The sequence below is a fragment of the Macaca thibetana genome, chromosome 1, assembly GCF_024542745.1.
Source record: "Macaca thibetana thibetana isolate TM-01 chromosome 1, ASM2454274v1, whole genome shotgun sequence".
Lineage (NCBI taxonomy): Eukaryota > Metazoa > Chordata > Mammalia > Primates > Cercopithecidae > Macaca > Macaca thibetana.
The window spans coordinates 44785285-44811891 of NC_065578.1; the positions used below are offsets into that span (position 1 = coordinate 44785285).

The window sequence follows — 26607 nt, forward strand, 5'->3', positions numbered from 1 at the left end:
CTGTCTTGGCCTCCCAGAGTGCTAGGATTATAGGTGTGAGTCACTGCACCCAGCTCCAGTTTTTTTTCTTTTTTTCCCTTAATGCAATGGGAAACGATGGAAGAGTTTTCAGCAGGAGTAACATGTCATAATTTGTGCCTTACAACAGCATGGTGGCTCATGCCTGTAATCCTACTACTTTGGGAGGCTGAAGAAGGCTGATTGCTTGAGCCTAGGAGTTTGGGACTAGCCTGGGCTTCATGGCAAAATCCTGTCTCTACAAAAAATACAGAAATTAGCTGGGCATGGTGGCATGCATCTATAGTCCCAGCTAGTTGGGAGGCTGAGGTGGGAGGATCACCTGAGCCTGGGGAGACTGACGCTGCAGTGAGCCATTATTGTACCACTGCACCCCAGCCTGGGTGACAGACTGTGTCTCAAAAAAAAAAAAAAAAAAAAACAAACCCCAGAAAAAAAAACAAAAACCACTCCAGTTCAGTAGAAACAATGGATTAGAGGAGTGGATCAAATGGATCAAAAGGAGGTGGAAGAAAGCATGAAAGCATGTTGGAAGTTAGTCTTTTTTTTTTTTTTTTTTTTTTTTTAATGACAGAGCCAGTCGGGCACGGTGGCTCACGCTTGTAATCCCAGGACTTTGGGAGGCCGAAGCAAGAGGATCACGAGGCCAGGAGATCAAGACCATCCTGGCTAACACAGTGAAACCCTGTTTCTACTAAAAATAGAAAAAAAATTAGCTGGGCGTGGTGGCGGGCGCCTGCAGTCCCAGCTACTCAAGAGGCTGAGACAGGAGGATCGCTTGAACCTGGGAGGTGGAGGTTGCAGTAAACCAAGATTGCGCCACTGCACTCCAGCCTGGCAACAGAGCAAGACTCCATCTCAAAGAAAAAAAAATTGCAATGTCACCCAGGCTGGAGTGCAGTGGTGTGATCTCTGCTCACTGTCACCTCTGCCTCCCAGGTTCATGTGATTCTCCTGCCTGAGCCTCCGGAGTAGCTGGAATTACAGGCGCCCACGACCATGCGCAGCTAATTTTTTGTATATTTAGTAGAGATGGGGTTTCACTGTGTTGGCCAGGCTGGTCTTGAACTCCTGACCTCGTGATCCGCCCACCTCAGCCTCCCAAAGTGCTGGGATTATAGGCATGAGCTGCTGTACCCAGCCAAAAATTGTTATTATTTATTATTTATTTATTTATTTTTGAGACAGAGTCTGGCTCTGTCACCCAGGCTGGAGTGCAGTGGCGCGATCTCAGCTCACTGCAAGCTCTGCCTCCCAAGTTCACGCCATTCTCCTGCCTCAGCCTCCCGAGTAGCTAGGACTTCGAGTAACTGTGACTACAGGCGCCCGCCACCACGCCTGGCTAATTTTTTGTATTTTTAGTAGAGACGGGGTTTTACCATGTTAGCCAGGATGGTCTGGATCTCCTGTCCTCGTGATCCGCCTGCCTGGGCCTCCCAAAGTGTTGGGATTACAGGCGTGAGCCACTGCACCCGGTTTATTATTATTATTATTATTATTTTCTTTTTTTCTTTTTTTTTTTTTTTTGAGACGGAGTCTCGCTCTGTAGCCCAGGCTGGAGTACAGTGGTGCAATCTTGGTTCACTGCAAGCTCCGCCTCCCAGGTTCACACCTCTCTCCTGCCTCAGCCTCCTGAGTAGCTGGGACTACAGGCGCCCGCCACCACGCCCCGCTAATTTTTTGTATTTTTTTAAATAGAGACAAGGTTTCTACTGTGTTAGCCAGGATGGTCTCGATCTCCTGACCTCGTGATCCGCCCGCCTCGGCCTCCCAGAGTGCTGGGATTACAGGCATGAGCCACCGCGCCCGGCTTATTATTATTATTTTCTGAGATGGAGTCTTGCTCTGTCACCCAGGCTGGAATGCGGTGGCGCAATCTTGGCTCACTGTAACCTCCGCCTCCCCGGTTCAAGTGATTCTCCTGCCTCAGCCTCCCGAGTAGCTGTGAATACAGGCGCCTGCCACCAAGCCTGGCTAATTTTTGTATTTTTAGAAGAGAATGGTTTTCGCCATGTTGACCAGGCTGGTCTTGAACTCCTGAGCTGAAGGAGCTCTCCTGCCTCAGCCTCTCGCAGTGCTGGGATTACAGGCATGAGCCACCACACCCCGTCTCATGCAATGCATAATAACACATCAGAGTAAATGGGGTATCCATCCCCTCAAGTATTTACCCTTTGTGTTACAATCTAATTATACCCTTAGTTATTTTAAAATGTACAATTAAATTATAATTGGTTATAGTCACCTTGTTGTGCTATCAAATACTAGGGCTTATTCATTCTTTCTATTTTTTGTAACCATTAACCATCCACACCTCCCACAGCCCCCAACTACCTTTCCCAGCCTTTGATAACCATCCTTCTACCCTCTATCTCCATGAATTCATTTTTAAAAAATTTTTCAGATCCCACAAATAAATGAGAACGTGATGTTTGTATTTCTGTGCCTTGCTTATTTCACTTAGCATAATGACCTGCAGTTTCATCCATATTGTTGCAAATAACAGGATTCATTCGTTTTTATGGCTCCTTCGTGTATAAGTACCACATTTTCTGTATCCTTCATCTGTTAAAGGACACTTATGTTGTTTCCAAATCTTCCTCTTAGGTTCAAGCAATCCTCCCACCTCAGCCTTCTGAGTAGCTGGGACCACAGGTATGCACCATCTCATGTGGATAATTTTTTTTTTTTTTAATTTTTGTAGAGATGAGGTCTCCTTATGTTGCCCAGGCTGTTTTTTGTTTGTTTGTTTGTTTGTTTTGTGATGGAGTCTCGCTCTGTCACCCAGGCTGGAGTGCAGTGGTGCCATCTCAGCTCATTGTAACCTCCACCTCCCAGGTTCAAGCCATTCTCCTGCCTCAGTCTCCCGAGTAGCTGGGATTACAAGTGCCCGCCAAGACACCTGGCTCATTTTTTGTATTTTTGGTAGGGATGGGGCTTCCCCATGTTGGCCAGGTGGGTCTTGAACTCTTGACCTCCAGTGATCTGCCCGCCTTGGCCTGCCAAAGTGCTGGGATTACAGGCATGAGTCATCGCACCTGGCCCTCCCAAACTGGTTTTGAACTCCTAGGTTCAAGACTCCTAGGTTCTTGGCCTGCCAAAGTGTTGGGATTACAGGTGTGAGCCACTGCACCCAGCTGCTCCCAAATCTTTGTGAACAGTGCTGCAACAAACACGGAAGTGCAGATCTCTCTGATACACTGATTTCCCTTCTTTTGGGTATATACTCAGCAGTGAGATTGCTGGATCATATCGTAGCTCTATTTTTAGTTTTTTAAGAAACCTCTAAAATGTTCTCCATAGTAGTTGCACTAATTTACATTCCCACCAACAGTGTTTGAGGGTTCCCTTTTCTCCACATCCTCACCAGCATTTGTTATTGCCAATCTTTTGGATGTAAGCCATTTTAACTGGGGTGAGATGATATCTCATTGTAGCTTTGATTTGCATTTCTCTGATGATCCGTGATGTTGAGCACCTTTTCATATGCCTGTTTTCCATTTGTATGTCTAGTTTTGAGAAATGTCTATTCAAATGTTTTGCCTGTTTTCACTGGATTATATTTTTTCCCATAGAGTTGTTTGACCTTCTTATATATTCTGGTTATTAATCCCTTGTAAGAGAGGTAGTTTGCAAATATTTTTTTCCTATTCTGTGGATTATCTCTTCACTTTATCGATTATTTCCTATGCTGTACAGAGGCTTTTTAACTAGATGTGATCCCATTTGTCCATTTTTACTTTGGTTGCCTGTGCTTGTGGGGTATTACTCAAGAAATTTTACCCAGATCAATGTCCTGGAGAGTTTCTCCCTTTTCTTGTAGTCGTTTCATATCTCAAGGTCTTAGATTTAAGTCTTTAATTCATTTTGATTTAATTTTTGTATATGGTGAGAGATAGGAGTCTAGTTTTGTTCTTCTGCATATGGATATCCTGTTTTCCCAGCACCACTTATTGAAGAAACTGTTTTTTCCCCAGTATGTGTTCTTGGCACCTTTGTTGACAGTGAGTTCACTGTAGGTGTTTGGATTTGTTTCTGAGTCCTCTATTCTGTTCCATTGGTCTATATGTCTGTTTTTATGCCAGTACCATGCTGTTTTGGTTACTATAGCTCTGTAACAAAATTTGAAGTAAGATAATGTGATTCCTTCAGTTTTGTTCTTTTTGCTTAGTATAGCTTTGGCTATTCTGGGTCTTTTGTGTTCCATATAAATTTTATGATTGTTTTTTCCATTTCTGTAAAGAATGTTACTGATATTTTGATAGTGATTACATTGAATCTATAGATTGCTTTCAGTACTATGGACATTTTAACAATATTGATTCTTCCAATTCATGAACATGGAGTATCTTTCCATTTTTTTGTGTCCTCTTCAATTTATTTTGTGTTTTATGGTTTTCAATATAGATATTTTTTTCTTTGGTTAAGCTAATTCCTAGGTATTTGATTTTATTTGTAGCTGTTGTAAATAGGATTACTTTATTTCTTTTCCAGACTGTTCAGAAATTAGTCTTGACTCAAACATCTCACCCTGCCTAACATTAACATTCTCTATAGCAAATGTCTATTTTGTTGTTGTTAACAACTTACCTGAAAAATTAGCAACAGACATCTTTGTCTAATAATTGTGGTTGTAGGAAAATCCAGGTTCTTTTCACATGAACAGGAAAGATTAGGCTCGCAGAAACTTTGAGGGGCAAGGAGGATGGAATTTATTGGGGAAAAAGGAAAAACAACACAGCAAAGCAAGAGAGGGATTCCTGTTAACAGGCCCTCATCTCACAGATTGAATCCCAGGTTCCTCACAGGAACAGGAGGGGCCAGGCTCCTCCCCACTGCAAACAGCATGAACTTCCATGGCTCCACCCCATTCTCCCAGTGCACAGGCCAGTTAGAGGTTCTCTGGGAACTCCTTTATACTTGGCTGTCTCATTTCCCCATCTAAAGAAGTACATCTAACTGCCCTTAGAGTGAGGCTAAGGACAAAGACCGATCTTAACTGCTTCCTGCTGGCAGGGGGTGCTGTTTTGGGAAGATGGCAGTCAGATCTCTCTCAGAGGCCTATCTTAGGGTCCCCTGCAGAAGGGGCCATCATCCAAGGCTCTGGTTGCATGTCTGTTTGGAGTTTGATGACCTGAAGCTGAGAAGAGACAAACTGGGTTATTAGAAAACATGTGTCAAAACTAAAACAAGGGTAAGGACAGGTGAAAAATCCTGAGACCCTTTACCAGTTTGCATGGGGGAGGGAGGCCAAAAGCCCAGCTGGTAAAAACACTTTTACCCTTTTGCTGGCATGTCAGGCTTCTGGGTTCCCTTCCCCTGGGCCCAATCCTAAGTCAGCCACTTTAAAGTTTGGGAAATTAACTCTTTCTCTGCGGTGGCTCAAGCCTGTAATCCCAGCACTTTGGGAGGCCGAGGCGGGCGGATCACAAGGTCAGGAGATCGAGACCACAGTGAAACCCCGTCTCTACTAAAAATACAAAAAATTAGCTGGGCGCGGTGGCGGGCGCCTGTAGTCCCAGCTACTCAGGAGGCTGAGGCAGGAGAATGGCGGGAACCCGGGAGGCGGAGCTTGCAGTGAGCCGAGATCGCGCCACTGCACTCCAGCCTGGGCAACAGCGTGAGACTCCGTTTCAAAAAAAAAAAAAAAAAAAAAAAAAAAAAAACTCTTTCTCAGTTTGGAGGATGTATCTGAGGGGAGTATCCCGTCGTGTGGAGACACAATTACCTATTTGTAAAGAGAGAACAGGGGAGGAAAAAGAAAAAAAAAGTGTTTTTTCAAAGGAGTCCCAGGAGTTCAAGATGCACTCAAAAGAAATACAAACTAAAGGTGAATGGCTACTCATCCAGAAAGAGGGAAGCAGGCACCCCTGGTTCCTTTCTCTTCCTAGCAAATACCTGGGGTATGTGAGGGAGGGAAAGTGAGGCATTCCTTTTTCTTTCCACCATCCTTGTGTCCCTGAGTTCTGGTGACTGCAACAGCATGCCACCCATGGGTGTTAAAGAGGCTTTCGCCCATGTTAACTAGGGGGGGTGGGGGTGGGAATTATTCACTCTACCCACATATGCCTTATCTCCCCTGCTGTCAGTAGCCTTGAATTCCCTAGACTTCCTTTATGCCATGGATACTAGCATGACTTTTATTCATGAAACAGGAAGCTTGGCTTAACCGGCAGGAGTCAGCCACACTCACCTGTGCCGTGCCTTTTAACTTCCATTGTCATCTTCCTCTGGATCCCTCAGATCCAGTCTTCTTTCCTAGAGCTTTGACCCGAAGCTTGGAATTGAGTTTGAGACAAAAATGTGTCTTGGAGGGAGTTGCACGGACTCTTTATCGTGAGCCAAATGCTAAAGTGAAGCTGTGGAATTGAGTCCTCCTGTAACAAGGGAGAGAAAAGGATGTCTTGTGACACACCCAGATAACTGGAGGCTATAGTTATGCCTGCTAGGATTTGGGTGCATGGTGCTTGTCTTTGGTTAGCTCCCTTGGTCTTGCTTTCCAAAAAGGAAACCTCCGGGTGATGGGCACCCTATTTATTCTCATTGCCGGGCGGGATTTGATGTATAATTGCTCAGAACTAGAATATTGATTCAGATTTCTACATTACTCATCCCTTTTGTTCTTTCTGAGTTGTAGCTGGAGATTGCTGGTTGGTTCACAGGAACAAGCAGGGTTAGTCTAAAATGTAGGGAAAGACTTAAAAACAACTAATGAGTTTAGAATTTAATGACAAATGAAGCTGGGCGCAGTGGCTCACGCCTGTAATCCCAGCACTTTGGGAGGCCAAGGTGGGTGGATCATGAGGTCAAGTTATCCAGACCATCCTGGCCAACATGGTGAAACCCCGTCTCTACTAAAAATACAAAAATTAGCTGTGGTGGTGCGCACCTGTAGTTCCAGCTACTCAGGAGGCTGAGGCAGGAGGATTGCTTGAACCCTGGGGGCAGAGGTTGCAGTGAGCCGAGATCGTGCCACTGCGCTCCAGCCTGGCAACAGAGCAAGACTCCGTCTCAAAAAACAAATAAAACAAACAAACAAAAATAATTTAATGACATATGTATACGTTTTGAAACATAATTTCTTTCTTAGCAGTCCTCATTTTTTTTTTTTCAAATTTTCTTTTGTTACCAGTTCTCATTTTTGTTGAAAAATCATGATAGGACTGAGTTGTTTGCAAAATAGACTTTAGTCTTATAGTTGGCCTAATTAGTTGCATACAGTGCAGCAAGAATAACTATTTCTACATAGGCCTTTTACATTGGCTTTGATGCAACTCTGTTTCACAAGGACTCTTAGAGAAGACCTTTTAAAGCCCAGCCCAGCCAAGGGTTTTTATCCTCAAATACCTGTGAGTTGGGTGATCCTCTTCTCTTAAGGTCCCAAGATAAACTTGGAACTCCTGGGCCAGTTAGAAAGTGACATTCTTGGCCGGGCGCGGTGGCTCAAGCCTGTAATCCCAGCACTTTGGGAGGCCGAGACGGGTGGATCACGAGGTCAGGAGATCGAGACCATCCTGGATAACACGGTGAAACCCCGTCTCTACTAAGAAATACAAAAAACTAGCCGGGCGAGGTGGCGGGCGCCTGTAGTCCCAGCTACTCGGGAGGCTGAGGCCGGAGAATGGCGTGAACCCGGGAGGCGGAGCTTGCAGTGAGCTGAGATCCGGCCACTGCACTCCAGCCTGGGCTACAGAGCGAGACTCCGTCTCAAAAAAAAAAAAAAAAAAAAAAAAAAAGAAAGTGACATTCTTGGCTGGGCGCGGTGGCTCAAGCCTGTAATCCCAGCACTTTGGGAGGCCGAGGCGGTTGGATCACAAGGTCAGGAGATTGAGACCATCCCTGGCTGACATGGTGAAACCCTGTCTCTACCAAAAGTACAAAAAAAAAATTAGCCGGGTGTGGTGCCACATGCCTGTAGTCCCAGCTACTCAGGAGGCTGAGGCAGGAGAATAGCTTGAACCTGGGAGATGGAGGTTGCAGTGAGCCAAGATCATGTCACTGCACTCCAGTCTGGGCAACAGAGCGAGAGTCTGTCTCAAAAAAAAAAAAAAAAAAAAAAAGTGGCATTCTTTACTGACCACAGGTCAGGAATCCTGCACAGGGACTGTGTAGGCAAGGGTATGAAGCCAGTTTTTTCCCCAGGGGGATTTTTTTGGCTCTGCAACTCGAGCTTGACTGCTTAAAGGGAAGCATACCCTTGCATTCAAAGCCTTGGTAAAACAACCAGTTTCTCCAATTGCATCCTGTTGCAAAAGAAAATGGATTCTTACTGCACTGATGCAAACAACTATATTACCACAAGTTAAAAATACTCACAGAGGCCCGGTGCAGTGGCTCACGCCTGTAATTCCAGCACTTTGGGAGGCCGAGGTGAGCGGATCACCTGAGGTCAAGGGTTCGAGACCAGCCTGGCCAACATGGTGAAACCCCGTCTCTACTAAAAATATAAAAATTAGCCAGGCGTGGTGGCAGGCGCCTGTAATCCCAGCTACTCGGGAGGCTGAGGCAGGAGAATCGCTTGAACCCGGGAGGCAGAGGTTACAGTGAGCCGAGATCGTGACATTGCACTTGTGCCTGGGGGACAAGAATGAGACTTCATCTCAAAAAACAAACAAAAAAGAATACTCACAGATAGTTTCCAAATTCCAGAGGAACAAGGCCGAGAGAAACAAAAAACATGCTCTAGATTTTGGTCACAAGAGTATACCTTATTCAATTTATGAAAGGCCATAAATAGTTCAAAATAAGTTTCCTTGACTCCGAAAAACAAAACAAGGATCAGCAATATTCCAAGCAAAAGTTAAAAAGTTTGCTTCAGTTTCTTGAGTACATTCATTGAACTCTTGTTTTACTTGATATTTATGAACATTTTAGCTCTTCATGAATCTTGTATGTTTTTCCTTTATTCCAATGTCACAATCTCCAAAGTTATCAGAAACCTGTATTTGAGAGTACCTGTCAAAGTTCTATAGCTTATTATAAACCATGTTTTGAAAAGGATTAAAACAAAACAACAATTATCTGTGAATAACAAAATGTTCAGGGTAGTTACACTTAGAAGCACAATTGACAAAGAAGTTTGATTATCTCTGTGGTTTACAAAACTTAATTATGATTGAGAGCATATACTCAGACATTAGAATTTTAGAAATTCCCTACAATTTCGGAATATGTATTATTCACCAAAATATAACCTAAAGAAGATTGAACATAGTCCCATGTACCTAAATGTTTCAAATAATCCTGTTTACCTCTCTTTTCTGGACACTGCAGGGGCCCTTCTGAAGTATTTGAAAAGCCAGGTGTCAGGAAAGACAATTGTGAAACTGAAGTTTGATTTTGGTCTCGGACTCCTGACCTCAGGTGATTCATGCCTGCCTCAGTCTCCCAAACTGCTGGGATTACAGGCGTGAGCCACTGGGCCTGGCCTTATTTTTATTTATTTATTATTTATTTTTGAGACAGAGTCTCACTCTGTCACCCAGGCTGGAGTGCAGAGGTGCAATCTCAGCTCACTGCAACCTCCACCTCCTGGGTTCAAGTGATTCTCCTGCCGCAGCCTCCTGAGTAGCTGGGACTACAGGCCCCTGCCACCACATCCAGCTAATTTTTGAATTTTTAGTACAGATGGGTTTTTACCATGTTGGCTTGGATGGTCTCATCTCCTGACCTTGTGATCCACCCGCCTTGGCCTCCCAAAGTGTTGGGATTACAGGCGTGAGCCATTGCACCCAGCTATTTATTTTTTTTGAGATGGAGTCTCACTGTCACCCAGGCTGGAGTGTAGTAGTACAATCTCAGCTCACTGCAGCCTCCAACTCCTGGGGTCAAGGGGTTCTCTTGCCTCAGCCTCCCCAGTAGCTGGGATTACAGGCAGCTGCCACCACTCCCGGCTAATTTTTGTATTTTTAGTACAGATGGGGTTTCACTGTGTTGGCTAATCTGGTCTTGAACTCCTGACCTTAAGTGATCCACCTGCCTTGGCCTTCCAAAGTGCTGGGATTACAGGTGACTGCCACCATGCCCAGCCTAAAATATATTTCAAAATATATTTATCTGAGTTCCTCAAAGGTAGAGTCCATGTCTTTTGTCCCCAGAACCTAGTACAAAGTCTTGTATCTCATAGTTACTCAGTGAATGTTAATTTAATGGATGAATCAGTCACACTAGCAATTGCAAAGTTTTTCTCAGGCCCTAACCTTGGCTGCAAGGAGTTTGTAGAGATCTCCCCTCCCCACACCCTCCATTTACGATGTCATCAGACTGTGGTAAGCCATTCAATGAGTGCTTAGCATGAATCCGACACAGTGCTAATTACCTGTAATTCTCAAAATGTCCTTAAGAGGTGGCTACTAATATGTCCTCATTTCACACTTAACCTTAATCCCAGCTATTCGATTACAATCCTGGTTACCAGACCTGGCTCACGTCACCTAGCTAATAACGGAAGAGCCCACATGTGTTTGCCATAGGAATTGGCATTTTCATGTCCAGCTCTCTAGCCCCAAAGATTTCAACCTCTTAGAGCCGTAACAGATTGGAATAAGAATCCTCTCCAGGAATCTCTCCCAATATGCTGGAACCTAAAAGGAAATAAAAACCCCTACTCTGATCAGCGTAGACTGGGCCATGGTGAAAAGGAATGGATGATGTTCCAGGTGTGAGGAAGTGCAGCTTTTTAGCCTGCCAGTTATTTTTCAGTCAGCCAGTTGCAGGAAATGAGGCATACTGCTTTCCATAACTGACTTGTCTTGCAACTTTCTGAACAAGTCACACCTCCTTGACCTGTTTTTTTTTTTTTTTTTTTGAGATGGAGTCTCGCTCTGTTGCCCAGGCTGGAGTGCAGTGGCAAGATCTTGGCTCCCTGCAACATCTGCCTCCCGGGTTCAAGTGATTCTCCTGCCTTAGCCTCCTGAGTAGCTAGGATTACAGGCGCCTGCCACCACGCCTGGCTAATTTTCGTATTTTTAGTAGAGACGGGGTTTCACCATGTTGGCCAGGCTGGAACTTTGGCCTATTTATTTTATTTATTTATTATTTATTTATTTTTGAGACAGAGTCTTGCTCTGTTGCACAGGTTGGAGTGCAGTGGCCAGCTCTCGGCTCACTGCAACTTCTGCCTCCCGGGTTCAAATATTCTCTTGCCTCACCGAGTAGCTGGGATTATAGGCGCCTGCCACCACGCCCGGCTACTTTTTGTATTTTTTAGTAGAGATGGGGTTTCACCATCTTGGCCAGGCTGGTCTTGAACTCTTGACCTCGTGATCCATCAGCCTAGGCCTCTCAAAGTGCTGGGATTACAGGCGTGAGCCACCGCGCCTGGCCCCTTTGCTTATTTTTCTAAGAAACAGACTAACACCGATCTCACTAGTAGCATTGTTAAGATTAAACAAGATAGCTAATAGCTTTAAAGGGTCTAATCACAGTACCCCTACATGTAGTAGTCACTCAGCAAATCATAGCCAGGAGTGGACGAAAAGCGCTGGGAGCATTAAACCAGCCAGATTTGGAGTCTGGGTAGGGCCTAAGACGATGGCATCAGCGGATTGGGCCAGCCAAAGGGGAGGGGTTCAGAGGGAGGAGCCAGCCGCCTTCCGCTGCAGCCCCGAGCTTTGAATCAAGCGCGGTAGTTTCAGCTGTAGCCAATCCTAGAACAAAATCTTCTTGCGTCAGTTGTTGCTGAGGCCCAGATCTCACCCAGATCAGTTCTAGTCGCTGCTGCTAGTACCCGTCCTCGGCTCTTGCGTGTCCGTCCGTTACGACTCAGAGGACGGAGAGAACGTCTAAGTCACCTTCCTCAGTATCCAGGCCGGAAGGAGACTCTCGGCTACTCGCCCTAAACATGGAGAGCAGCACTGGCTTCCCTGTCTCTGGATGCCGCAGGGGCGTCCTGTCAGGAGTTGTAGTGGCAAGATTCCAGTTCTTATGCGACTTGGTGGAGAAGCAGGAAGTTGCTGTTTATCGGACAAGGCGGGCTAGGGAGGGAAACAACCCCGCGGAGCCATATGGAGAGGGCAGGAGGTGTCCTTAGATAATGGTAGGCCTGCGGCGGACGGTGGGGCGGTGTTGAGTCCTGGCCCTTTAAACCCGAGGGGGAGGACCCGGAAGTGGATGGGCGGGGCGAAGGGCCCTCGTATATAAGAGGGCCCCAGCCGCGCGGGGTCTCTAATCTGCCATTTTCTGTCCCTGAGTGAGTCTCTGGCGTCCCAAATTGCCTGTTTTTCTCACAGGCTCTATTCCGTTCGCTGGTTCGCCACCTCAGGGGAACGATGGCCACTGAGTCCACAGCTACTGCCGCCGTCGCCGCGGAGCTGGTTTCTGCCAACAAGTAAGCGGGACTGGAAAGCTTGAGGCACTGGCCAGTCCGCGGGGAGGGCAAATGGACGGGGGCTCCGGAGAAGGGACAGACCGGTGGGCTGGCGTACTTGCCTTCCCGGGAGCAGCTGTCGCTGTTCGGGAAGGCCCGGTCACTGGAGCAGTCCTCCTCTGGCCTGAGAGCCTCGCGCACCAGCGGTAACGGCGGTCGGCTGGCGCCCCCTGCCCCGCTTTTTGCGGCCGCCATCTTGCCGGGGGCAGCGGCGGCTGTATCCATCGCCTGCCCCTCTCCTTCCTCCCCCGGCCCGGGGCGGTTGGCCGGGAGGCGGGGCCCTGGCGCACGAGTTGGCCTTCACTCCCCTTCTGTCCCCAGCGTGTGCCTCGGGTAGAGTCCCTGGATAACCCAGGAATATAACCAACGGAGATTTGGCGCCAAAAGAAAAAAAAAAACTCTGCACGAGGAAGGAGGCTGGACCTGAGGGGTCGGGGTGGGCGGGGCCTTGCTGAGGGCGGGGTTTTGCGCGCGAGCTTTCGCTTCCCTTGCCGGCTCTGGAGCAGGGGGCGGGGCCTTGAGGAGGCGGGAAAACTCTATTGTTTGGGGCCGCTGCGGCTCCAGCGGGAGCATTTGGACTATTCTGTGGGACCGGTGAGGCTAGTTCCGCCCCTCACGCCTCGCTCACGTCTTGTGCTGGGAGATAGTTATCGCTCCCCTCGACTCTGTGAGCCCCTGCCTGTGGTGGGGAGGATTGTAGTTCTTTAGACTTCGGAGGTGTTGCCTTGTTCGGGGGAACATTATCCGGACGCAAAGCGTCTTCAGGAAGCGCCGTCTGGAGCTCTCACCAGCACTGTTTGGTTGCTAGGTGAATCGGCAGTAGTGTGCACGAAGTGGAGAAGGGCTGGAGGGAAACAAGATAGGATTGCTTTGAAAGCAGCACAGTGCCACTCAGGCGTAATCTATTTTTTGAACAGTGGAGGGAAACACTACATGAGTTCAAGGAAATAAGTGCTGTTTCCCATACAGTAGGTCTGATTTCCCAATCTTGCCTTATTTTTTTAGTGATCTGGTTCTGTTTTTTTTTTCTTTTTCTAATCTTGTGCGCTTTAGAGGTTAGCTGCCTTCCCTGTGAACGGAATGGTTGCTGTGAAGTTTTTTAAATTGATATTCTATAGGCTTACACTCTGTCATGATTATGTCTTAGTTTGCTTATAGTTAGAGATTTACTTACATCTTTGCTTACCACCTTTTGTTTTCTCTGCATTCTTGTAGAGCAGTGGTTCTCAAGTCACCCTGACAATCATCTGGGAACTCATGGGAAATATAATTTTAATTTCAAACTCCCATTACCTGCCTCTTTCCCCATTGATTCGATATGAGCAGTATAGATAGGGCTTGAGAGTCGTACTATAGCTGTTATAAAAAGAGCTCCTTTTTATAATGTTTCCTGGATAGCTCTGGCAGTCAGTATTTCACTGACAGGTGTGTGTTTTTGTTTTGTTTTTGCAGACAGGGTCTGGCTCTCACATCCAGGCTAGAGTGCAGTGTTGTGGTCATAGCTCACTGCAACCTCGAACTCCTGGGCTCAAGTGATCCTCCCTAGTAGCTTGGGACTACAGTCGCCACGCCTGGCTAAGTTTTTGTCTTGATGTTACCCAGGCTGGTCTCAGACTCTTGGGCTCAAGCAATCCTCCCGCCTTGGTCTCCCAAGGTGTTGGGGTTACAGGTGTGAGCCATTGCGCAGGACCAGGTGTGTGTATGTGTTTTTTTATTTTTATTTTTATTTTTTTGAGATAAAAGTATGCAACAAATATCTCTTGCAGGTCCCCTGTGTCTTGCCAGAGTTAGGTCATTAGTGAACTTAGTCTCAGCTTCCTGGCAGGTTATACGTACAGAAAGTTTATATGTGGCTATAAGAAAGCAAACCATTTAAGTAGTTCCTCACACCATAAATTGAAAGCTAAAACTGAGCAATTATATGTGCTGGGTGTGTGTGTGTGTGTGGTAGGGGGCAGGGTCTCTGTCACCCAGGCTGGAGTGCAGTGATGCCATCATTGCCCACTGCATCCTCTACCTCCTGGGCTTCAAGTGATTTTCCCACCTCAGCCTCCTGAGTAGCTGGGATTACAGGCGCACACCACAAGACCCAGCTGATTCTAGTATCTATTTTATAGAGACGGGTTTCACCATGTTGCCCAAGCTGGTCTCCCAACTCCTAGGCTCAAGGGATCCACCCACCTGGGCCTCTGAAAGTGCTGAGGTTACCGGCGTGAGCCACCAAGCCTGGCTGGTATTTTCATTTCATTCCCTCGTTTCCCCATCTAATTAGTGTGAGAGAACAATGAAAGCATGTGCCTCAGTTAAGTAAGTTAGTGGGGACATTTAGAAGTCAAGTTTATAAGGTCCTCATGTTTAAGGGTAGGTTAAAGAAAATGACTTGAATTTAGACTTTAGGTAAGAATGTACATTATACTTCGAGGATAAACATTGAAAGAATAAATATAACTTCCGAACCAGTAGAAAGGAAAAAAAATGGAATGAGAAATAAACCTCAGTTCAGGTTTTTTAAATTTAGGAAATGGGGATCTTACTGTGTTGCCCAGGCTGGATTCCCAACTCCTAGTCTCAAGCAATCCTTCCACCTCAGCCTTCTGGGTAGCTGGGACTACAGGTATGCATCACCTCACCTGGCTTACAGTTGGCTTTGATACTAGCTTCATTGCTTCAGTAGTGATCTTGGACCACAGTTTTGTCATCTGCAAAAAGTCTTAGGTTGGCTTTTGTCCCCTCATGCCATTAAAACAGTATTGTTTAAGGTGATGTATATCTAAATGTTAAATTAATCCTGTCATTCTTAGCTTTCTAACTAGTTCTCGGTTTTTTTTTCTTTTTTTTTTTCTTTTTTTTGAGAGGGAGTTTTGTCACCTAGGGTGGAGTGCAGTGGCATAATCTCCGCTCACTGCAACTTCCGCCTCCCAGGTTAAAGCAATTCTCCTGCCTCAGCCCCCCAAGTAGCTGGGACTGCAGGTGTGCAACACCACACCTGGCTAATTTTTTGGGGTTTTTGCCTTGTTGGCCAGGGTGATCTCGAACTACTGACCTCAGGTGATCCGCCCATCTCGGTGTGAGCCACTGTGCCCGGCCACAGTTATGATTTAATACTACATCTTTGTTCATTTACATATCTCAACTGTGGATGGTGCCGTGTATGGTCTGTGTATTTTGACGAATTTTAACATTTTATAATTTGTGTGCATTTTATGGTAGTAAATAAGATAGACTAGTACCTACATATATTTTATGCATTGATTACATACATTTTGTTAATTATTCAACATTTCTAGGCCAAGAGGTTTGTCTTGAGTTTTTTCTTTTTTATGTATCTATATATAATTTATTTATTTTTTATTTTTGTTTTTTTTTGAGAAAGAGTCTTGTTCTGTTGCCCAAGCTGGAGTGTAGTGAACTGATCTTGGCTTACTGCAACTTCTGCCTCCCAGGCGCAAGCGATTCTTGTGCATCAGCCTCCCAAGTAGCTGAGACAACAGTTTACAAAAATTAGCGTGGTGGGCGCCTGTAATGGCTTGAAACCGGGAGGCGGAGGTTGTAGTGACTCGAGATTGTGCCACTGCACTCTAGCCTTAGAGCAAGACTCCATCTCAAAAAAAAAAAAAAATAAAAAAAGGCCAGGTGCTGTGGCTCAAACGCTGGTAATCCCAACACTGTGGGAAGCCAACGTGGGTGAATCACTTGAAGCCAGGAGTTCAAGACCAGCCTGACTGACATGGCAAAACCCCGTCTCTACTAAAAAATACAAAAATAAGCCAGACGTGGTTGCGCATGACTGTAGTCATACCAAGCCTCACTCTTTGCCCAGGCTGGAGCGCACTAGTGAGATCTTGGCTCACCGCAGCCTCCACTTCCAGGGTTCAAGTGATTCTCCTGCCTCAGTCTCCCGAGTAGCTGGGATTACAGGCGCCTGCCACCATACCTGGCTAATTTTTGTATTTTTAGTAGAGATGAGGTTTCACCATGTTGGCCAGGCTGGTCTCCAACTCCTGACCTCAGGTGATCCACCTACCTCGGCCTCCCAAAGTTCTGGGATTATAGGCGTGAGCTACCATACCCAGCCTACACTTCTTTTTTTTTTAATTAATTTTTTGAAATAGAGAAAGGGGCCGGGCGCGGTGGCTCAAGCCTGTAATCCCAGCACTTTGGGAGGCCGAGACGGGCGAATCACGAGGTCAGGAGATCGAGACCATCCTGGCTAACACGGTGAAACCCCGTCTCTACTAAAAAATACAAAAACTAGCCGGGCGAGGTGGCGGGCGCCTGTAGTCCCAGCTACTCGGGAGGCTGAGGCAGGAGAATGGCGTAAACCCGGGAGGCGGAGCTTGCAGTGAGCTGAGATCCGGCCACTGCACTCCAGCCTGGACGACAGAGCCAGACTCCGTCTCAAAAAAAAAAAAAAAAAAAAAAAAAAAGAAATAGAGAAAGGGTCTCATTTTGTTGCTTAGCCTGGTCTTGAACTCCTATCCTCAAACAGTCCTTTTGCCTTCCAGAGTGCAGGGATTATAGCCATGAGCTACCCTGCCTAGCCTTGAATTTCTGTTAGCAATGTATGGGAGCACCAATTTCTCCTTAACCCTATCTTTGACTATTTGATGGGTAAAGCATTCTTTTTTTTTTTTTTTTGAGATGGAGTCTTGCTCTGTCCCCCAGGCTGGAGTGTAGTGGCGCAATCTCAGCTCACTGCAAGCTCTGCCTCCCAAGTTCACGCCATTCTCCTGCCTCAGCTTCCTGAGTAACTGGGACTACAGGCGCCTGCCACTGCGCCCGGCTAATTTTTTGTATTTTTAGTAGAGATGGGGTTTCACCGTGGTCTGGATCTCCTGACCTTGTGATCCGCCCGACTTGGCCTCCCAAAGTGCTGGGATTACAGGTGTGAGCCACCGCGCCCGGCCTGGGTAAAACATACTTTCTAAGTATAGTTTTTTTGATTCTCTTTTTTTTTTTTTTTTTTTTTGAGACGGAGTCTCGCTGTGTCGCCCAGGCTGGGGTGCAGTGGCGCGATCTCGGCTCACTGCAAGCTCCGCCTCCTGGGTTCACGCCATTCTCCTGCCTCAGCCTCCGAGTAGCTGGGATTACAGGCGCCCGCCACCACGCCCGGCTAGTTTTTTGTATTTTTAGTAGAAACGGGGTTTCACCATGTTAGCCAGGGATGGTCTCGATCTCCTGACCTCGTGCCTCGGCCTCCCAAAGTGCTGGGATTACAGGCTTGAGCCACCGCGCCCGGCCTTGATTCTCTTAAGAATGAGCGGCCAAGCACGGTGGCTCACACCTGTAATCCAGCACTTTGGGAGGCGGAGGTGGGCGGATCACGAGGTGAGGAGATAGAGACCATCCTGGCTAACATGGTGAAACCCCATCTCTACAAAAATACAAAAAAATTAGCCGGGCATGGTGGGGGGCGCCTGTAGTCCCAGCTACTTGGGAGGCTGAGGCAGGAGAATGGCGTGAACCTGGAAGGCGGAGCTTGCAGTGAGCTGAGATCATGCCACTGTACTCCAGCCTGAGCCACAGTGCGAGATTCTGTCTCAAAAAAAAAAAAAAAAGAAGAATGAGCAGTAGCAGGTGGTCAAGTGTTTGTGTTTTTTTGGTGTTTGTTTATATTAAATCCATTAATCTATTCCCATTGGGCTTTTTTTTCCTGTTGACTGTAAGATTCTATGTATATTTGTTAAGTTAACCTTTTGTGAAATGGATTAGATGGAGTAGAATCTATCAATATCCTATAGTTTCTGGTTTGTTTACTTATTTATTTATTTGAAACAGCGTCTTGCTCTGTCACCCAGGCTGGAGTATAGTGGTATGATCATAGCTCACTGCAGCCTCTATCTCCTGGGCTCAAGCAATCTTCCCACATCAGTCTCTGGAGTAGCTGGGACTACAGGCATACACCACCGTGCCCAGCTAATTTTGTTTTTGGTAGAGACAGGTCTTGCTGTGATGCCCAGGTTGGTTTTAAACCCCTGAGCTTAAACAGTCCTCCCACCTCGGCCTCACAAAGTGTTGGGATTACAGTAGAGAGCCACTGCACCCCGTCTGATTTCTGGATTTAAAATGGCCTTCTCCAAACAAATTACTAAGTAATTTCACTGTAATTTCCTCTAGCTTCATACTCATTCTAAAAATTCATAATGAACTTCATAAAACTATGAAGTCATAGCTTCATAGTTGTAAATGTAGTGGCTATTAGAATTAACATGTTAAAAAATAACTGGATCAGGCCGGGCACGGTGGCTAACACCTGTAATCTCAGCACTTTGGGAGGCTGAAGCGGGAGGATCACTTGAGGTCAGGAGTTCGAGACCAGCCTGGCTAATACGGTGAAACCCTATCTCTGGTAAAAATAGAAAAATTAGCCGGGCATGGTGGCGGGCACCTGTAATCCCAGCTACTTGGGAGGCTGAGGCAGGAGAATCGCTTGAACCTGGCAGGCAGAAGTTGCAGGGAGCCAAGATGATTACCACTGCACTCCAGCCTGGGCAACAGAGAAAGACTGTCTCAAAAACAAAACAAAACTGGATCAGACATATCTATTGCCCAGATAGGACATGAACATCTGTTTATAATTTTTGTTCATCAGTATCATATAATTTTGTTCATCATCGGTTTATAAATTTTGCTCAGTCCAGTAGTCCTCAGAGCGTGGTTCTAGAAACCAGCAGTGTGTCACCTGTGCAGTTGTTAGAAGTGCAGATTCTTGAACCTTACTTCAAACCTTCTGACTCAGAAACTGTAGGGGGTGGAGCTCAAACTGTTTTAACAGTTCCTCCAAATGGTTTGCATACAGACTACAATTTGAGAAACACTGCTTTAATTCCTTTTTTTCCAACTGTACAAGTACTGCCTTAGTTTAGCCTCTTTTCTATTTGTCTAGGCTTGTGCTAAGCAAGAATATAAATAAATTTATCGGCTGGGCACGGTGGCTTATGCCTGTAATCCCAGCACTTTGGGAGGCCGAGGCAGGCGGATCACGAGTTCAGAAAATCAAAACCATCCTGGCTAACACGGTGAAACCCCGTCTCTACTAAAAATACAAAAAAAATTAGCCAGGTGTGGTGGTGGGCACATGTAGTCCCAGCTACTCAGGAGGCTGAGGCAAGAGAATGGCATGAACCTGGGAGGTGGAGCTTGCAATGCGCCGAGATCCGCGCCACTGCATTCCAACCTGGGCGACAGAGCGAGACTCCATCTCAAAAAAAAAAAGAGAAAAGAAAACTTATCACTGATAAGTGCTTTACAATGTTATTTAATAGTGTTTTTACTGGTTCCTTGCTTGTAATGGTATTCAATTCAGAGTCTTATATTTTAGTTATAGTGTATTTTTTTTTTTTTTTTGAGACGGAGTCTTGCTCTGTCACCCAGGCTGGAGTGCAGTGGCCGGATCTCAGCTCACTGCAAGCTCCGCCTCCCGGGTTTACGCCGTTCTCCTGCCTCAGCCTCCCGAGTAGCTGGGACTACAGGCGCCCGCCACCTCGCCCGGCTAGTTTTTTTGTATTTTTTAGTAGAGACGGGGTTTCACCGTGTTAGCCGGGATCGTCTCTCGATCTCCTGGCCTCGTGATCCGCCCGTCTCGGCCTCCCAAAGGGCTGGGATTACAGGCTTGAGCCACCGGGCCCGGCCGCACTGCCTTTCAAGTTGTTCTTCATCCCTGTGGTTATAGCTATGAAGTTGCTACTTATTTTCAGCCCTGGATATTTGAATAAGAATTAAATTTGATAATGTAAGTAAATAATACGTTGGTATTTAATAAATGACAGCTTTTTTATTCCTTTATATTTTTCTGAATTTATTTTCAGGCTTAATAATTGTCTCCAGTTTTACCTTTTTTCTCCTTAATTTTTTTATTGCAGAATTGAAGATGTTCCTGCTCCTTCTACATCTGCAGATAAAGTGGAGAGGTAAGATTATTTACATGGTATATAATTAGATTCATATCTGGAACATAAACTAAGAAATATAACTTTACAGTTTCATTGTTTTTGTTTTTTAATTTATTTTTGATAGAGGCAAGATGTTGCTTTGTTGCTCAGGCCAAAGTGCAGTGTGCAATCAGGGCTCACCATAACTTTGAACTCTTGGGCTCAAGCAGTCCTCCCACCTCAACCTCTTGAGTAGCTAGGACTATAGGCACATGCCACTACACTTGGCTCCTTTTTTTTTTTTTTTAATTTTGAGACAGAGTCTCACTCTTTTTCAGGCTGGAGTGCAGTGGCGCAATCTCAGGCTCACTGCAAGCTCCACCTCTTGGGTTCACGCCATTCTCCTGCCTCAGCCTCCCTAGTAGCTGGGACTACAGGCGCTCGCCACCATGCCCGGCTAATTTTTTTTGTATTTTTAGTAGAGATGGGGGTTAGTCAGGATGGTCTCGATCTTCTGACCTCGTGATCCACCCGTCTCGGCCTCCCAAAGTGCTGGGATTATAGGCACGAGCCACTGCGCCTGGCCCACCTGGTTCATTTTTAAGTTTTTTGGAGAGATAGAGTCTTGCTGTGTTGCCAAGGCTGTTCTCAATCTCCTAGCCTCAAGCAATCCTCCCTGCCTCAGCCTTTCAAAGTGTAGGATTATAGATGTAAACTACCAGGCCCGTCTCACCTCTTCCCCCTGTAACTTTTCCATCTTGATATGACTGTGGTTCTTTGTTTTTCTTAATCTCAGATCTACACCTGCAGTGACTATGTTTCTTAATCAGAGGTGGGCATAATAATTAACTAAAAAGCTTACCCAAAAGGTAGATGCTAGGTTACATCTCTAGAGATTTCTTGTTTTATGTTTTAGAGACAGGGTCTTGCTCTGTTGCCCAAGCTGGAGTACAGTGATGTGATCATAGCTCACCACCACCTTGAACTCGAGGGCTAAAGGGACTCTTCTGTCTTAGCCTCCTGAGTAGCTGGGACTATAGGCATGCACCACCACATCAGGCTAATTATTTTATTTTGTTTATTTTTGAGATGGAGTTTCGCTCTTGTCGCCCAGGCAAGATTGCAGTGGTGCAATCTTGGCTCACTGCAACGTCTGCCTCCTGGGTTCAAGCAGTTCTCCTGCCTCAGTCTCACAAGTAGCTGGGATTACAGGCGGGTTCCACTACGCCTGGCTAATTTTTATATTTTTATTAGAGATGGGGTTTCACCATGTTGGCCAGGTTGGTCTTGAACTCCTGACCTCAGGTGATCTGCCCACCTTGGCCTCCCAAAGTGTTGGGATTACAGGTGTGAGCCGCTGCGCCCGGCCGAATTTTCTTTTTCTTTTTTTTTTTTTTTTGAGACAGAGTCTTGCTCTGTCGCCCAGGCTGGAGTGCAGTGGCGAGATCTCGGCTCATTGCAACCTCCGCCTCCCAGCTCCTGCCTCAGCCTCCCAAGTAGCTGGGATTACAGGTGCCCGCCACCATGTCCGGCTAATTTTTTTGTATTTTTAGTAGAGATGGAGTTTCACCATGTTAGTGAGGGTGGTCTCGATCTCCTGACCTCGTGATCCGCCCACCTCAGCCTCCCAAAGTGCTGGGATTACAGGCTTGAGCCACCGCACCTGGCCCACAAATACTTTTTTTTTTTTTTTGAGACAGAGTCTCGCTCTGTCGCCCAGGCTGGAGTGCAGTGGCGCAATCTCGGCTCACTGCAAGCTCCGCCTCCCGGGTTCACGCCATTCTCCTGCCTCAGCCTCCTGAGTAGCTGGGACTACAGGCGCCCGCCACCGCGCCCGGCTAATTTTTTGTATTTTTAGTAGAAACGGGGTTTCACCGTGGTCTCGATCTCCTGACCTTGTGATCCGCCCGCCTCGGCCTCCCAAAGTGCTGGGATTACAGGCGTGAGCCACCGCGCCCGGCCACAAATACATTTTTTAAGTGTCTACAGGGTTTTATGTTTTTCATGTTTGAAATCCCATTGTCATCTTGGTTATTTAACCCTTTTCCCATTTGCCCCGAGAATACTTGCCGGTGGTGCTTGGGGGGCTGCAGCATTTACCCAGTGATAAATGCCATGAAATAGCTCTCCTTTATTATTTTCACATCACTCTAATATATCGATTTTGGATAAAAAGACATCATTCTATTTATAGCATTCTGTTTTTAGTAATGGTATTTCCATTTACAAAATATGGTAATTCTCAATCACTATAAATGTCAAATCCTAGAAAACGTAGCATTCCTGTGTATGATGTTAACATTATTCTCAAATGGTTGTTGGCCAAAGATTCATTTGATGAATCCAATTTTTCTGAAATAGACGATTCTGATGTTAGTTGTGTGGAGAAATAACTCCGGCCAGGCACGATGGCTCATGTCTGTAATCCCAGCACTTTGGGTGGCTGAAGTGGGCTGATACTTGAGGTCAGGAGTTCAAGACCAGCCTGGCCAACATGGTGAAACCTTGTATCTACTAAAAATACAAAAATTAGCTGAGCGTGGTGGCAGGCACCTGTAATCCCAGCTACCTGGGAGGCTGAGGCAGGAGAATCACTTGAACCTCGGAGGTTGAGGTTGCAGTGAGCCAAGATTGTGCCACTGCACTCCAGCCTAAGTGACAGAGTGAGACTCTGTCTCCAAAAATAAATAAATAACTCCAAGAACAGTTTTATATTTTTATTTTCACACTGAAAGTCAGATTTGCTTCAGCTTCAAAGAACATGTTTATGTAAAATTAAATGAGAGCTGGCAGCGAGCTGTACTATTTTTTTTTTTCCTAAACAGGAAAAGGGTTAAAATAAATCTTATGAAATACTGTTTGGCTGGGTGTGGTAGCTTGCACCAGTAATCCCAACACTTTGAGAGGCCAAGCAAGACCTCCATCTCTGAGGGGATCACATGACCCCAGGAGTTTGAGACCAGCCTGGGCAACATAGCAAGACCCCATCTGTACCAAAATTTTTAAAAATTGTTCATTGTGACACTTGCATGTGGTCCCAGATACTGGGGAGGCTGAGGTAGGAGGATTGTGGCAAGCCCAGGAAGTCGAGGTTGTGGTGAGCTGTGATCCGGCCACTGCACTCTAGTCTGGGTGACAGAGTAAGACCCTGTCTCCAAAAACAAGGAAAGAAAAAAAATAGGGCTAGGTGCAGTGGCTTAATGCCTGTAATCCCAGCACTTTGGGAGGCCGAGGTTGGTGAATCACCTGAGGTCAGGAGTTCAAGATCAGCCTGGCCAACATGGTGAAACCCCATCTCTACTAAAAAATACAAAAATTAGCAGGGTGTGGTGGCGAGTGCCTGTAATTCCAGCTACTTGGGAGGCTGAAGCAGAAGAATCACTTGAACCCGGGAGGCGGAAGTTGCAGTCAGCCAAGATCACACTACTGTACTCCAGTCTGGGTGACGAGCGAAACTGCATCTCAGAACAAAACAAAACAAAATGTCTTGTGAGTTAATCTGGTATTTGGGTGGTATGAATACTGAATACTGTTTAGGATTGATCCTAAACACAATACTTTTAAGGGGGTTACTTAAACCATAGTATTTAAGTTTCTGGACTGACTAAATGAAGCTAGGCTACCCAAAACACAGTGCTTGATATGTAATCATCAATATTAAACTCCATTGCCCAGGTTGGAATACAGTGGTGCGATCGTGGCTCACTGCACCCTTGACATTCCCTGGGCTCAGGTGATCCTCCTGCCTTAGCCTCCTGAGTAGCTAGGACCAGAGATGTGTGCCACCATGCCTGACTAATTTTTGTATTTTGTTTTTAGAGATGAGGTTTTGTCATGTTGCCCAGGCTGGCCTCAAACTCCTGGGGCTCAAGCCATCTTCTCACCTGAGCCACCCGAAGTGCTGGGATTACAGGCGTGTGAGCCACCATGCTTGGCATAAGCATTTGATTTTTCGAAGACCAGAATATTCTGATTCTGAGAGAAACATGAAGGATGGTTGGAAAACACATTGTTAGTCTCACCTTAAATTTATAACCTCTGACCTAAAGTGCGTTTTTAGTTTTGATTGGCACTTATACCGCATTTCTCAAGTCAAGTTGTTTTCCCATTCTGCTGAACTGCTTAATCGTTCCTCCTCTTTTTTTCCTCCTTGAGTCAGGGTATTGTTCAGCCACTCAGGCTGGAGTACAGTGGGTCCTGATCTTGGCTTGGTACAGCCTCAAACTCCTGGGCTCAAGAGATCCTCCTGCCTCAGCCTCCCAGACTAAGTTTTTTTTGTGTGTTTTAGGGACAGGGTCTTATTATGTTGCCCAGGCAGGTCTTGAACTCCTGACCTCCCTATGATGCTCCCTCCTCAGCCTCCCGAGTTGTTGGAATTACAGGCATGAGCCACGGCACCCAGTTGATCAACTTTTTCTTTATATTTTCTTAAACAGTCAACATCATACCCCTCATCTTGCTTTTTACCTGATGATTTTTCCTTTGTTTTATGTTTGGTTCTGGATTTTTGTTTGTTCACTGAATAAACAATACGAAGAGAAATTTCTTAACACTGTGCCATATATCTGTAGCCATATATTCTCTCCTTTTGAATGCCTTTTCATGCTCTTATTCAGCAGTTCTCAAAGTTTTTTTCTTGTATACCCTTCGGTCTCAAGTACTTTTTCAGGGATAATGTAAGATCAAAACTGTTTTTGTAATAATAAGACTGCCTTTTTGACCACTGGCACTGATCGTGCAAAAGTAATGGTGGATAAACCTGCTGTTCCCTTAACATAAATCAAGGCAGTGGCAACAAACAGTACTAGCAATTCTTGTGTTCTTCACTATCACCTTCACTTAGAAAATGTCCATGATGAAGCATTACAGACTTAAGTTTATTAATTCTCAGTCCTTGACTACGTGGCTTTAAGGTAACCTGGCAAAATAGGAATTATGGATGGAGCGCTTCAGCATATCAAAAGTAGGTACAATGGTTTTTTTTATGAAAAGCCCTTGTGTGATTTTAATTAAGAGTTGATTAAGCTTTTTTCATGTAACTTTATTTACTGGCTTTTATTGGAAAGAATGTTTTATTCAAAAGTTTTATTTTTGAAAGAATGACCAACAGACAAACTTTTATTTAGACTTGATACTTAGCAGATGTTTTCTCCAAAATGAATACAGTGAGCCTGTCACTTTAAGGGAAATAACTGACAGTATCGGTGCTAGTGATAGAATGTGAGCTTTCACATGAAAAATAAAAATTTTGGATAAGTTATATATCAACTGCTGTTGTGAGACTGACAGTATCCTAATACTTTATGACTGTTCTGATGAAATTGAGTTTTAAGTTGTGGTAAAATACACATAATATAAAATTTTCCATCTTTTTAAGTGTGTAAGTCAGTAGTGTTAAGTAAATTCACATTGTTGTATACCCAATCTTTTTTTTTTTTTTTTTTTTTTTTTTGAGACGGAGTCTTGCTCTGTTGCCCAGGCTGGACTGCAGTGGCTGGATCTCAGCTCACTGCAAGCTCCGCCTCCCGGGTTTACGCCATTCTCCTGCCTCAGCCTCCCGAGTAGCTGGGACTACAGGCGCCCGCCACCTCGCCCGGCTAGATTTTTGTATTTTTTTAGTAGAGACGGGGGTTTCACCGTGTTAGCCAGGATGGTCTCGATCTCCTGACCTCGTGATCCGCCCGTCTCGGCCTCCCAAAGTGCTGGGATTACAGGCTTGAGCCACCACGCCCGGCCTGTATACCCAATCTTATCTTGCAGATCTGAAACTATTACCCAGTAAAAACTCCCTCTTTCTGTCTCCCCTAGCAACCACCATTCTGCTTTCTGTCTCTATGAATTTGGCTACTTTAGGTACCTCATATAAATGGAATAATGGAATATTTACCTTTTTGTGACTGGCTTATTTCACTTAGCATAGTGTTCTTAACGTTCATCCATGTTGTGGTGTGTCAGAATTTCCTTGCTTTTTATTGTGAGTACTGCTGCTGTGACCTTGGGTTTATGTAATCATAAGTAGAAGATCTAGAATACAAGATAGACTGGTTTTTAATGTACCAGTATGAGAAGTTCATCATGTTTTCAGATTGTACAGTACAACTAACCTTTAAGAAATTACCACTTTGTTGGTCAAGTGTGGTGGCTCACGCCTGCATCCCAGTACTTTGGGAGGCTGAGGCTGGAGGATCACTTGAGGTCAGGAGTTTGAGATCAGTTTGGCAAACATGGTGAAACCCTGTCTCTAGTAAAAATACAAAAATCAGCCGGGCATGGTGGCATGCACCTGTAATCCCTGCTACTCAAGTGGCTGAGGCAAGAGAATCGCTTGAACCCAGGAGGCAGAGGTTATAG

General features: G+C 45.6%; 1 protein-coding gene across 6 annotated transcripts in view; it reads left to right on the forward strand.

Annotated features, from left to right (window-relative positions):
* The first annotated feature begins 11345 nt into the window (after positions 1 to 11345).
* NASP (nuclear autoantigenic sperm protein) overlaps positions 11346 to 26607 on the forward strand; it is a 39873-nt gene continuing 24611 nt past the window's right edge. For all 6 annotated transcript variants that reach the window (XM_050798186.1, XM_050798191.1, XM_050798195.1 and 3 more), the window contains exons 1-2: positions 11346 to 12346; positions 20248 to 20295. In XM_050798186.1, coding sequence (XP_050654143.1) covers positions 20256 to 20295 — 40 coding nt within the window. In that variant the 5' untranslated portion in view covers positions 11346 to 12346; positions 20248 to 20255. The remainder of the gene's footprint in view (positions 12347 to 20247; positions 20296 to 26607) is intronic.